The sequence below is a fragment of the Pleurodeles waltl genome, chromosome 4_1, assembly GCF_031143425.1.
Source record: "Pleurodeles waltl isolate 20211129_DDA chromosome 4_1, aPleWal1.hap1.20221129, whole genome shotgun sequence".
In the NCBI taxonomy this organism is placed as follows: domain Eukaryota; kingdom Metazoa; phylum Chordata; class Amphibia; order Caudata; family Salamandridae; genus Pleurodeles; species Pleurodeles waltl.
Genome location: NC_090442.1, coordinates 765,014,736 through 765,028,592, shown reverse-complemented (window position 1 = coordinate 765,028,592; position 13,857 = coordinate 765,014,736). Strand labels below are relative to the sequence as shown.

Genomic DNA, 13,857 nt, shown 5'->3' with positions numbered 1-13,857 from the left:
ATCTCTCTCTTTTCCAGATAGAACGTGCCTTCAACAACGCCAAACATGTTGTAACTAAAACTCCAACGTCTAACACCCATAATGAAACATGTTTCTCTTTCTTTTACAAGCAAAATGTATTGACCAGTTTTTCGCTTACTCTTTTCACGAAACATTTCGGTGGTTGAAGAAACATGGTTTCAAAGGTAACTGCCATTGAATAAACATGAATTAAGAAAAACACATAAGGGGTATCATGTAATACAGGCCTGTATTGCCACCTCAGAGTTCTGGTGATGTTAGATATCATGAGACTGAAGGCCAAGTTGGTTGTGAATGTCAAGGTGACTGTACAGAACAGTATGGGCCTAGTAGTTGGTAAATATCTCCAGAACCTGAAATGGCAAAAGAGGGCCAGATTGCACATTACCCGTTGCATATGCTTCATATTACATTCTTAGGCCACTGGGGTGGATGCAAAGGGGCAGGGCCTGGCCCCACTGTGAGCAGCAAAAATCTTGGTGGAGTTGTGATCGCGCACAAGAGAGGTTGGGCTTAAGGCCTCGCCTCTTGTGAGTCACGGCCCCTACCACACTCGTACAACGGTTATAAATAGCTCCTTACATTGTTCACACACACGTTACATGCACATGTACAGGTATTTCTTTAAGTCATTGTAAAATGAACTAACACCTCAATGCACACTCGTGCATGTGTACGTATTTCTAATAAAGAAGTGTAGTTTATAGAATACATAAATATATACTAAAAATGCATACGTCCATCTCTTCATACGAACTTCACCTCGTCATTTGTCTGCAGGTCGCTTGTGGTCCAGTGCGTCGCATGGATGTCAGGACTCCGGCTTCAATGAACTGCCACCCCCGGCGGATCCGACTGAAGCCCTGGCTCATTGCCCAGGTGGACAGCGGGCAGTACATGGGCCTCCAGTGGGAAAACCAGGAACGCAAACTCTTCCGGATCCCCTGGCGCCATGCCACGAGGCACATCCCCATCCAGGATGATGAAAACACCATCTTCAAGGTGAGCTACTACGCAGGAAACCAGTAAGGCCTCCATTGTCACGGAGACTGTGGTGTGTTGTGTTTTTTTGTTCCATTAAAAGAAATCGTACCTGCGTTGTGCAGCAAACTCGGTCTCGCTTAGGGCTGCTCAGGGGACCAATTTTTAGAAACGTGTTACACTTCTGTGGAGCATGCCAGAGAGACCAGTTGTATTACAAGGAGCTCTGTCCTGACTGGCACTATACACTAGCCTGTGTGACTCTTCTTTGTGCTCGCCTCCTCAGAGGAGACCGGGTATATTTTGGTAACAGGGGATATTGGAAAGAACTTAGAAGTGTCACTGGAGCAGGCTGCTCTGAGAGATTAATTTCCGAGAGGTTCTACAGAGAACATAAGATGCGGCTTCTGAATATTCCTTTGCTTCATACCCTTAGCATACCCTTCCCACTCAGGGGAAGTGACGTATGTACTATTGCCTAATGCCCCCATATGGGCATTCCGCCGTTAGTTCCTTTTTTCCTTTCACCACTATCTCGATAAAAGAAAATCACCCCAGAAGACTCCAGGCGAGGGGTTACTGGACATGGCACATGGCAACTTCTGTGTTGACTCAGAGTACATAAGTTACTACGACTGGGGGTTTGTTCCTATGCTTAAGACGGGTGTCAGCAGGTGCAGGCAATAGTAGCTTGTTGCTACTCGCATTACTTCCTTTGCTCTAAAGCTCAGAAAAACAGTGTCAGCATCAGAGCTATCTACTTTCTGCAGTTTCCACTTCCTGCCTTTCCTCTAGCTCATCAATGGCAATTACCAGACTCTGATGGACAAAGTGTCCGACAAGTAATCAATCATTTGACATTGTGGATAGGATACGTGATGTCACTTCTGCTACCCCTGGCATTTTGGTGAATTGACTTTAATGGACTTATGCGTCATCTCCTGAAATAATTATGTAAGCACACTGATGAATAAGTAGTTAATTGCAAGAAGAGATGACACCCCTGGAAGGAATGTGTGCAGTTCACAGTCTTTCGTTCAGCTGATTCCCAACACCTTACCTACATCGGGCTGAACAGTCTCATTACGAGTGCTCCCTGTTTCAATCAATCAATCAATCACAATATTGGTAGAGCGCACTACGTACCCGTGAGGGTTTCAAGGCGCTGAGGGCGGGGGGGGTGGGTGCTGCTACTGGTCGAAGAGCCAGGTCTTAAGAAGTCTCCTGAATGCGAGTAGGTCCTGGGTCTGTCTCAGGACGGTCGGGAGGGCGTTCCAAGTCTTGGTGGCGAGGTAGGAGAAGGATCTGCCATCGGAGGTCTTACGCTGAATGTGGGGAACGGTGGCGAGGGCGAGGTCGGGAGAGCGGAGTTGGCGGGTGGGGGCGTAGAAGTTGAGTCTGTTGTTCAGGTAGGCTGGTCCAGCGTTGTGGAGTGCCTTGTGAGCATGGGTGAGGAGCTTGAAGGTGATCCTCTTGTCCACGGGGAGCCAATAGAGGTCTCTCAGGTGGTGGGAGATGTGGCAGCGGCGGGGTGCGTCGAGGATCAGCCGGGCGGAGGTGTTTTGGATGCGTTGGAGGTGTCGTATGTCTTTTGCTGGGATGCCTGTGTAGAGTGCGTTGCCGTAGTCTAGTCTACTGCTGACGAGGGCCTGGGTCACCGTTCTTCTTGTTTCTGTCGGGATCCACTTGTAGATTCTACAGAGCATGCGGGGGGTGTTGTAGCAGGAGGAGGAAACTGCGCTGACCAGCTTGGACATGGATAGGGAGGAGTCGAGGATGAAGCCCAGGTTGCGTGCGCGGTCGATATGTGTTGGCGGGGCTCCCAGTGAGGTGGGCCACCAGGAGTCGTCCCAGGCGGAGGGGGTGCGTCCGAGGATGAGGACCTCCGTCTTGTCAGGGTTCAACTTCAGGCGGCTGCGTCTCATCCACTCGGCGATGGACTTCATTCCCTTGTGGAGGTTGGCTTTGGCGGTGCACGGGTCTTTAATGAGAGAGAGGATGAGCTGGGTGTCGTTGGCGTAAGAGAGAATGTTGAGGTTGTGCTGATGAGCCAGTTGTGCGAGGGGGGCCATGTAGATGTTGAACAGCGTTGGGCGTGGTGGCTTCGGAGCGGAAGGGTGGGAGGTGGACTCTCTGGGTTCTGCCTGAGAGGAATGAGGAGATCCAGTTGAGGGCTTTTTCTTGTATTCCGGCTTCGTGGAGGCGTGTTTTCAGGGTGCGGTGGCAAACCGTGTCGAAGGCAGCGGATAGATCCAGGAGGAGGAGGGCTGATGTTTCGCCGTTGTCCATTTGCTGTCTGATGTCGTCTGTGGCGGCGAGAAGGGCAGTCTCGGTGCTGTGGTTACGTCTGAAACCGGACTGGGAGGGGTCCAGGATGGAGTTGTCCTCGAGGTGGCGGGTAAGCTGAGCGTTTACGATCTTCTAGGTGACCTTCGCCGGGAAGGGGAGCAGGGAGATCGGTCGGAAGTTTTTGAGGTCGTTGGGGTCTGCTTTGGGCTTCTTAAGGAGGGCGTGGATTTCAGCATGCTTCCAGCTTTCCTGGAATGTCGCAGTTTCAAAGGATATGTTTATGGTCTTTCGAAGTTGGGGGGCGATGGTAGTGTCGGCTTTGTTGTAAATGTGGTGGGGGCATGGGTCTGATGGAGATCCTGAGTGGATGGAATTCATGATCTTGCATGTTTCTGTGTCGTCTACGTGGGTCCAGGCGGTCAAGCGGTTGGTGCAGGTGGAGTTTTCGGGGGTGGGGTCCGTCGTGGGCGTGGTGTTCAGGCTGTTGTGGATGTCAGCGATCTTCTGGTAGAAAAAGGTGGACAAGGCGTCGCAGAGTTTCTGGGATGGTGGGATGTCGTTGACGTTGGCGCTGGGGTTGGAGAGCTCTTTCACAATGCAGAAGAGCTCTTTGCTGTCGGGTGCGTTGTTGTTCAAGCGTTCTGTGAAGTGGGATCGCTTGGCTAGTCTGATTAGCTGGTGGTGCTTGCGGGTGGCATCCTTGTGGGCTGTAAGGCTGTCGGGTGTGTGTTCGAGGAGCCATTTCTTCTTTAGTTTCTGGCAGACGCGTTTGGAGGTGAGGAGTTCGTCAGTGAACCAGGCGGCTTTTTTTCTTTCTTGGTTGTCGGTGGATCTCTTGAGTGGTGCGAGGGTGTTGGCACAGTCGTTGATCCACCGTCGGAGGTTGAGTGCGGCGGTGTCTGGGTCGGTGGAGTCGGTGGGTGGGTTCAGGGCGAGGGTGCTGGTCAGCTGGCCTTCGGTGACTTTGCTCCAGCGGCGGCGGGGTGGTTGTTGGGTGCGGTGGTGCTCGATATGCTTCTTGAATGTGAAGTGGATGCAGTGGTGGTCGGTCCAGTGAAGTTCGGTGGTGTGGTTGAAGGTGACGTGGTTGCTTGCGGAGAAGATCTGGTCAAGCGTGTGGCCGCGATGTGGGTGGGTGTGGTGACGAGTTGTCTGAGGCCGAGGTTGGAGAGGTTGTCGGTCAGAGATGCGGTGTTGGCGTCGTTGTTGTTCTCCATGTGGAAATTAAGGTCTCCAAGGAGGATGTAGTCCGTAGAACAGAGCGCGTGGGTGCTGGTGAGGTCGGCGATGAAGTTGCTGAAGGGTGCTCGTGGTCCGGGGGGTCTGTAGATGAGCGTTCCTCTGAGAGTGGTGTTGGGGTCAGTGTGGATTCGGAAGTGCAGGTGTTCGGCGGTCTTGAGGGTGTCGTCCGTGTGGGTGTGGATTTTGAGGGTGGATTTGTGGGCGATGGCTATTTCTCCTCCGATTCCGTTGGGGCGATCTCTTCTGATGATCTTGTAGCCGCCCGGGATGGCTATGGCGATGTCAGGTGCTGAAGAGTCGTTCCACCAGGTTTCGGTCAGGAAGGCTACGTCTGGGGCGGTGGTGTCGAGCAGGTCCCAGAGCTCGATGGCATGCTTGCGTGCGGAGCGTGTGTTGAGGAGTATACAGTGGAGGTGGTTAGTACCGGTAGTTGCAGGTTTCCTAGATCTGTCGCAGGTGAAGTTGCAGGCGCGGCAGGAGAAGGGTCCTTTGGTGTTCTTCGGTGAGGACTGGAAGCATGTTGTGAAGCGGCCGGGGTTGAGGGCGATGAGCTGGTTGGCCGTGTAGAGGCGTCTGGCGGTGCGGGGGTCCTGCTGACCAGGGGGATGGCGCTGGGCGCGGTCCAGGCGCGGAGGGCGCGGACGTGCAGCGCCAGCCATTAAGAAGGGAGGGGGGAGGGAGGAGCAGCTGGGAGGTGGGAGGGAGCGGCGAATGGGGGCGCGAGGGGGGCGGGGCTGCAGGGAGGCAGCGGCGTGGAAACGCGTCTCAGAGATCCGGCAAGGGGAGCGCACAAGGGGCAAAAGCAGTCACAAAAGTAAAAAAAGCACAAATGGAAGCAGATGGAATAAAAGGCACAATAAAGCAAGGCACAGAATACAGTCACAAATACGGTGAAAACGGCACAATGTACACGAGTCTAGCGGCGCTTACCAGAAGCCCACTAGACACCAGGGATGAGGCGCAGGCGGATGCCTGTGGGTGGAGGAGGGCCTCGAACACGCGAGCAGCAGCGTGGGCGGGGGTCAGGGACACGGACACAGCAGGGTGGTGCTGCGGAAGTGGGGGAGCGAGCTCCTGACCAAAATCAGGTCAGAGGTCGCTCACCCTTGACGCGCAGCGCCAGCCATTAAGAAGGGAGGGGGGAGGGAGAAGCAGCTGGGAGGCGGGAGGGAGCGGCGAATGGGGGCGCGAGGGGGGCGGGCCACAGGGAGGCAGCGGCGGGGAAACACGGCTCAGAGAGCCGGAAAGGGGAGCGCACAAGGGGCAAAAGCAGTCACAAAAGTCAAAAAAGCACAAATGGAAGCAGATGGAACAAAAAGGCACAATAAAGCAAGGCACAGAATACAGTCACAAATACGGTGAAAACGGCACAATGTACACAAGTCTAGCGACGCTTACCAGAAGCCCACTATACACCAGGGATGAGGCGCAGGCGGATGCCTGCGGGTGGAGGAGGGCCTCGAAGACGCGAGCAGCAGCGTGGGCGGGGGTCAGGGACACGGACACAGCAGGGTGGTGCTGCGGACGTGGGGGAGCGAGCTCCTGACCAAAATCAGGTCAGAGGTCGCTCCAATCAGGTCAGAGGTCGCTGCCTTGTTAAACCTGCTGTCTGGAGTTACTGATACCGGGGAGGAGTACGGGTAACTTGTTCTGCTTTCCTTCTTATCTCGTTTTCAGAGCTTACAGAACATGTCAAGAATGCACTTCTGAGTTCAAAGAAGACTTTTATTGTTGTTAATTCTTCCCCACCCACAAGTTCGTAAGAGACGAATTATTAGATTTCAAGCACACGTTCAATGAAAACAAAATATATTTCAATTGCAATGTACACAGCAGGTTATATTTATAAGATATTGAATGCAAAGCAAAACAAATACTTCACCGTGTGAGAAACTATTTACAGCTTCATCTTTCTAGGGTCTGCAAGTTGATGACTCCTGGTCAACTGCGAGAAAGAGATAATCTACCCACACGGGAGGCTGGCAACTGGCGCCAAGTTCCAGTCCGAATTCAGGCAGATTCGAATCTAATTCTCCGAAGCCCTGAGACATCCGTTACAAAGGTGTGCCCCCTCCTCTCAGACTCGGGAAAACTACGCAAGCCTTTGGAGATTGGCCAGATCTCCTAGACTGCTCCTCCTCCCAAGCCCGAGCAGGATGGAAAAACACCCAATGTACCCTCTCTTATCAGGTCTAGTCTACTGTGAGAAGAAAACAGCTTGGTTCATCTTGTGCAAAAACACAGCTTGGAAAAATACAGCTTGGATTCTCAACTGCAATGTCTAACTCCACGTTAAAGGCAATAGGCAGCTAACCTAAATATCAAATGTAATATCATGTCAAAGCCAATAGGCAGCTGAGCTGAATACAAAATGCAATGTCTAATATCATGTCAAAGCCAATAGGCAGCCAAGCTGAATACAAAATGCAATGTATAACATCATGTCAAAGCCAATAGGCAGCTAAACTGAATACAGCATGTAATATCTAATAGCATGTCAAAGCCAATAGGCAGCTAGACTGAATACAGCATGTCAATGCCAATAGGCAGAATACAGAAAGTAATGGCTAATGCAATGTCAAAGCCAATAGGCGGCTAAATTGAATACAGAAAGTAATGGCTAATGCCATGTCAAAGCCAATAGGCGGCTAGGCTGAACAAAACATATAATGTGCTACTGGTGAACATGGAGCAACTAATATGCGCAGTGGTGAAACACAAAGTCATTGCTCAAACATTATCAATAGCATGACATTCCATCCTTTGACCAATGAATTTTTGTTTCACATATCTCTTGTTTCAAACAAAAAAAAAACATCAGCACAAAAAAAACCCATTATCAGCAAATCAGATTTGAATGATCAAAGCAATGCCTGTAAAGCAATGGAAGTGGATTAACATGTAGATCTCATAACCTTTCACATCAGATACATCTACACAGAAAAGACTGAAACTTTTATACTCTGATTGAAATAGCAATTTGATGTAGCATGAGTACTACTCATGTAAAGGTGCACGGTCCACCTGAAAGGTTTGCTGGAAGGTAAGCAAAAGTCAGAGTTCCACACGAAAAAACACAGACAGTTCCAGTGGAAGAATGCAATCAAACAAGTTGAACTTGAACTGAAGGCGCCCTTTGTGCAAAATGGATCCATGGTGCTGGCACTTTACTCAGCCAGGTTCAGGTTGGGGGTTCGGTCCCTTCCCCGACCCCACACGCACACACCCGAAGGGGGACCACACAGCACACTCAGGGACAGTGGCGAAACGTGGTAGGATCTGCAAAAGAAACAAGTATGACTTTTCTTGCAAATAACATTTGTCATTTAAAAAGTACCCTTCCTCTTTTCCCTGTTTTATAATCAGCAGGACGTTTTTGGGGCCCTTTATTATAATTTCTGCAGGTTCTGGAGGGTCACTTGGGGCTTCAACCCACACCTCAGCACTGAGGTTTTTATCTGCTGCGCCACAGCTTCCCTTTTCTTGCACTGTCAGAAGGGCTGGGGCAGACTCCTTCTTTACCAAACCTCCATTCACTGCACTTTTGACAAGTTGGGCCATTCTGTCTCCAATTTGTATGAATGAATCAGATTATTTTCTAGTCATCAGCATAATTTTGATTTTTTCTAGGTAATCTGCAGCAATCACTTGCCCTAAAACCTGATCAATTTGCCATATTTGTCCTGGTAACTTTCCTCTCTCTGTGACTGCTTGTGGGACAGATTGCTCCTGTGCGTGTTGCACAGTTATTATCAAATCTAGGGGAATGTGCATCTCTCTCATCTCTGCCCACCTGTAAGTGGCTTTTTCTCCCAGCTGTTCACATTTCTGGGGCACCCACTTAGCCATCCCCACTAAGGCAGAATTCTGGGTGTACACTTCTCTCTCTGAATTATTCTCTTTAACATCTGCAAGGGAATTGAACCAGTTAGGTGCAAGCCATGTGGAAAACCTAACGGCTAAAACATTGGCAATGAACCAAAAATCTGTGTAAAAATGACACATCTCACGTAGCTCTTGCTTTAAAATCTGACACACATTGTACAACACTGTTCCTTCTACTGTGCTAGAAAATAACATTTCAGTCAATTAATCATTAGTAAAACAAGCATGCTTTTTATCTTCAGTGAACACAAATTCAAATGGTGCACACAATTTCACTGGTGACTCTTTTACCTGTGGTACTCTAGCCCTGTCTTGCAAGTACCAGATCCAGTGTATGATCCTAGCTAGGGGCACTCTTTTCTTCCCTTGTTCCTGAATTACATGTAAATCAGTATTTACCTCTTGCACTGCGCAGAAACCTAAAGTCTGCATTATTTCATTTGCCAAATCACAAGCGCGCAGCTGCATATTATTTTTCACAGTGACCATATACCAAAGTGTTAGGATTTCACTCAAATGAGGGCTATTCAGTTTCCAAACATCAAACAAGCTAATGAAACTCGGTGTCTCTTGCTTAGTGCAAACAGTAAGAAGCTCTAAAATCTTTCTTTTTACTTCATTTTGCAACGGTAACTCGTAAATCGCATTCTGAGCTCCGTCCGTATTATCAGTTAAGGAATGCACTTTGACTGCCAAAAAACCTGGCTCACAGGGAGGCTTAGAGCAGCTCGAAGCTGTCTTAACCCCCTCATTACTGGAATGGGAAAAGAAAGATTCTTCTAAAACAGCATTTTTATAACTTTCAGCATTATCTTGAATTAATGTATTCTGGCTAATCTGCTCACGTAAATTCTTATTTTCATGTTCCAACTGCCTACATTTCTCCTGCATTTCTCTGTAAGCAGATAAAGGTATCCAAACCCTTCTGTCAAACACAAAAGGGACATCACTTCCAAAAGGCACATTTTCTAAATATGCTTCATCACCACAAAACATGTTTCTCAAAGCACCATCAGGCAGTTTAGCTACACATGCATTTTCAAACATGGTCTGCCGTGCTTCTGTAATTCTCCAAACAACAAAAAACAATTACACTTTTAAATTGTGCACGTAGAAATCTATAATTCTCCTCTAGCCACCCCACTTCTGGTACCAAAATGTTCTGCTTTCCTTCTTATCTCGTTTTCAGAGCTTACAGAACATGTCAAGAATGCACTTCTGAGTTCAAAGAAGACTTTTATTGTTGTTAATTCTTCCCCACCCACAAGTTCGTAAGAGACGAATTATTAGATTTCAAGCACACGTTCAATGAAAACAAAATATATTTCAATTGCAATGTACACAGCAGGTTATATTTATAAGATATTGAATGCAAAGCAAAACAAATACTTCACCGTGTGAGAAACTATTTACAGCTTCATCTTTCTAGGGTCTGCAAGTTGATGACTCCTGGTCAACTGCGAGAAAGAGATAATCTACCCACACGGGAGGCTGGCAACTGGCGCCAAGTTCCAGTCCGAATTCAGGCAGATTCGAATCTAATTCTCCGAAGCCCTGAGACATCCGTTACAAAGGTGTGCCCCCTCCTCTCAGACTCGGGAAAACTACGCAAGCCTTTGGAGATTGGCCAGATCTCCTAGACTGCTCCTCCTCCCAAGCCCGAGCAGGATGGAAAAACACCCAATGTACCCTCTCTTATCAGGTCTAGTCTACTGTGAGAAGAAAACAGCTTGGTTCATCTTGTGCAAAAACACAGCTTGGAAAAATACAGCTTGGATTCTCAACTGCAATGTCTAACTCCACGTTAAAGGCAATAGGCAGCTAACCTAAATATCAAATGTAATATCATGTCAAAGCCAATAGGCAGCTGAGCTGAATACAAAATGCAATGTCTAATATCATGTCAAAGCCAATAGGCAGCCAAGCTGAATACAAAATGCAATGTATAACATCATGTCAAAGCCAATAGGCAGCTAAACTGAATACAGCATGTAATATCTAATAGCATGTCAAAGCCAATAGGCAGCTAGACTGAATACAGCATGTCAATGCCAATAGGCAGAATACAGAAAGTAATGGCTAATGCAATGTCAAAGCCAATAGGCGGCTAAATTGAATACAGAAAGTAATGGCTAATGCCATGTCAAAGCCAATAGGCGGCTAGGCTGAACAAAACATATAATGTGCTACTGGTGAACATGGAGCAACTAATATGCGCAGTGGTGAAACACAAAGTCATTGCTCAAACATTATCAATAGCATGACATTCCATCCTTTGACCAATGAATTTTTGTTTCACATATCTCTTGTTTCAAACAAAAAAAAAACATCAGCACAAAAAAAACCCATTATCAGCAAATCAGATTTGAATGATCAAAGCAATGCCTGTAAAGCAATGGAAGTGGATTAACATGTAGATCTCATAACCTTTCACATCAGATACATCTACACAGAAAAGACTGAAACTTTTATACTCTGATTGAAATAGCAATTTGATGTAGCATGAGTACTACTCATGTAAAGGTGCACGGTCCACCTGAAAGGTTTGCTGGAAGGTAAGCAAAAGTCAGAGTTCCACACGAAAAAACACAGACAGTTCCAGTGGAAGAATGCAATCAAACAAGTTGAACTTGAACTGAAGGCGCCCTTTGTGCAAAATGGATCCATGGTGCTGGCACTTTACTCAGCCAGGTTCAGGTTGGGGGTTCGGTCCCTTCCCCGACCCCACACGCACACACCCGAAGGGGGACCACACAGCACACTCAGGGACAGTGGCGAAACGTGGTAGGATCTGCAAAAGAAACAAGTATGACTTTTCTTGCAAATAACATTTGTCATTTAAAAAGTACCCTTCCTCTTTTCCCTGTTTTATAATCAGCAGGACGTTTTTGGGGCCCTTTATTATAATTTCTGCAGGTTCTGGAGGGTCACTTGGGGCTTCAACCCACACCTCAGCACTGAGGTTTTTATCTGCTGCGCCACAGCTTCCCTTTTCTTGCACTGTCAGAAGGGCTGGGGCAGACTCCTTCTTTACCAAACCTCCATTCACTGCACTTTTGACAAGTTGGGCCATTCTGTCTCCAATTTGTATGAATGAATCAGATTATTTTCTAGTCATCAGCATAATTTTGATTTTTTCTAGGTAATCTGCAGCAATCACTTGCCCTAAAACCTGATCAATTTGCCATATTTGTCCTGGTAACTTTCCTCTCTCTGTGACTGCTTGTGGGACAGATTGCTCCTGTGCGTGTTGCACAGTTATTATCAAATCTAGGGGAATGTGCATCTCTCTCATCTCTGCCCACCTGTAAGTGGCTTTTTCTCCCAGCTGTTCACATTTCTGGGGCACCCACTTAGCCATCCCCACTAAGGCAGAATTCTGGGTGTACACTTCTCTCTCTGAATTATTCTCTTTAACATCTGCAAGGGAATTGAACCAGTTAGGTGCAAGCCATGTGGAAAACCTAACGGCTAAAACATTGGCAATGAACCAAAAATCTGTGTAAAAATGACACATCTCACGTAGCTCTTGCTTTAAAATCTGACACACATTGTACAACACTGTTCCTTCTACTGTGCTAGAAAATAACATTTCAGTCAATTAATCATTAGTAAAACAAGCATGCTTTTTATCTTCAGTGAACACAAATTCAAATGGTGCACACAATTTCACTGGTGACTCTTTTACCTGTGGTACTCTAGCCCTGTCTTGCAAGTACCAGATCCAGTGTATGATCCTAGCTAGGGGCACTCTTTTCTTCCCTTGTTCCTGAATTACATGTAAATCAGTATTTACCTCTTGCACTGCGCAGAAACCTAAAGTCTGCATTATTTCATTTGCCAAATCACAAGCGCGCAGCTGCATATTATTTTTCACAGTGACCATATACCAAAGTGTTAGGATTTCACTCAAATGAGGGCTATTCAGTTTCCAAACATCAAACAAGCTAATGAAACTCGGTGTCTCTTGCTTAGTGCAAACAGTAAGAAGCTCTAAAATCTTTCTTTTTACTTCATTTTGCAACGGTAACTCGTAAATCGCATTCTGAGCTCCGTCCGTATTATCAGTTAAGGAATGCACTTTGACTGCCAAAAAACCTGGCTCACAGGGAGGCTTAGAGCAGCTCGAAGCTGTCTTAACCCCCTCATTACTGGAATGGGAAAAGAAAGATTCTTCTAAAACAGCATTTTTATAACTTTCAGCATTATCTTGAATTAATGTATTCTGGCTAATCTGCTCACGTAAATTCTTATTTTCATGTTCCAACTGCCTACATTTCTCCTGCATTTCTCTGTAAGCAGATAAAGGTATCCAAACCCTTCTGTCAAACACAAAAGGGACATCACTTCCAAAAGGCACATTTTCTAAATATGCTTCATCACCACAAAACATGTTTCTCAAAGCACCATCAGGCAGTTTAGCTACACATGCATTTTCAAACATGGTCTGCCGTGCTTCTGTAATTCTCCAAACAACAAAAAACAATTACACTTTTAAATTGTGCACGTAGAAATCTATAATTCTCCTCTAGCCACCCCACTTCTGGTACCAAAATGTTCTGCTTTCCTTCTTATCTCGTTTTCAGAGCTTACAGAACATGTCAAGAATGCACTTCTGAGTTCAAAGAAGACTTTTATTGTTGTTAATTCTTCCCCACCCACAAGTTCGTAAGAGACGAATTATTAGATTTCAAGCACACGTTCAATGAAAACAAAATATATTTCAATTGCAATGTACACAGCAGGTTATATTTATAAGATATTGAATGCAAAGCAAAACAAATACTTCACCGTGTGAGAAACTATTTACAGCTTCATCTTTCTAGGGTCTGCAAGTTGATGACTCCTGGTCAACTGCGAGAAAGAGATAATCTACCCACACGGGAGGCTGGCAACTGGCGCCAAGTTCCAGTCCGAAGTCAGGCAGATTCGAATCTAATTCTCCGAAGCCCTGAGACATCCGTTACAAAGGTGTGCCCCCTCCTCTCAGACTCGGGAAAACTACGCAAGCCTTTGGAGATTGGCCAGATCTCCTAGACTGCTCCTCCTCCCAAGCCGAGCAGGATGGAAAAACACCCAATGTACCCTCTCTTATCAGGTCTAGTCTACTGTGAGAAGAAAACAGCTTGGTTCATCTTGTGCAAAAACACAGCTTGGAAAAATACAGCTTGGATTCTCAACTGCAATGTCTAACTCCACGTTAAAGGCAATAGGCAGCTAACCTAAATATCAAATGTAATATCATGTCAAAGCCAATAGGCAGCTGAGCTGAATACAAAATGCAATGTCTAATATCATGTCAAAGCCAATAGGCAGCCAAGCTGAATACAAAATGCAATGTATAACATCATGTCAAAGCCAATAGGCAGCTAAACTGAATACAGCATGTAATATCTAATAGCATGTCAAAGCCAATAGGCAGCTAGACTGAATACAGCA

The 13,857-nt window shown here is 46.8% G+C and overlaps 1 protein-coding gene across 1 annotated transcript in view; it reads left to right on the top strand.

The window, feature by feature from the left end:
- Positions 1-13,857, top strand: part of IRF5 (interferon regulatory factor 5) — a 120,498-nt gene that overhangs the window by 50,238 nt on the left and 56,403 nt on the right. The window contains exon 2 of the mRNA XM_069229385.1: positions 802-1,023. Within this exon, the coding sequence (XP_069085486.1) occupies positions 826-1,023 (198 nt within the window). The 5' untranslated portion in view covers positions 802-825. The remainder of the gene's footprint in view (positions 1-801; positions 1,024-13,857) is intronic.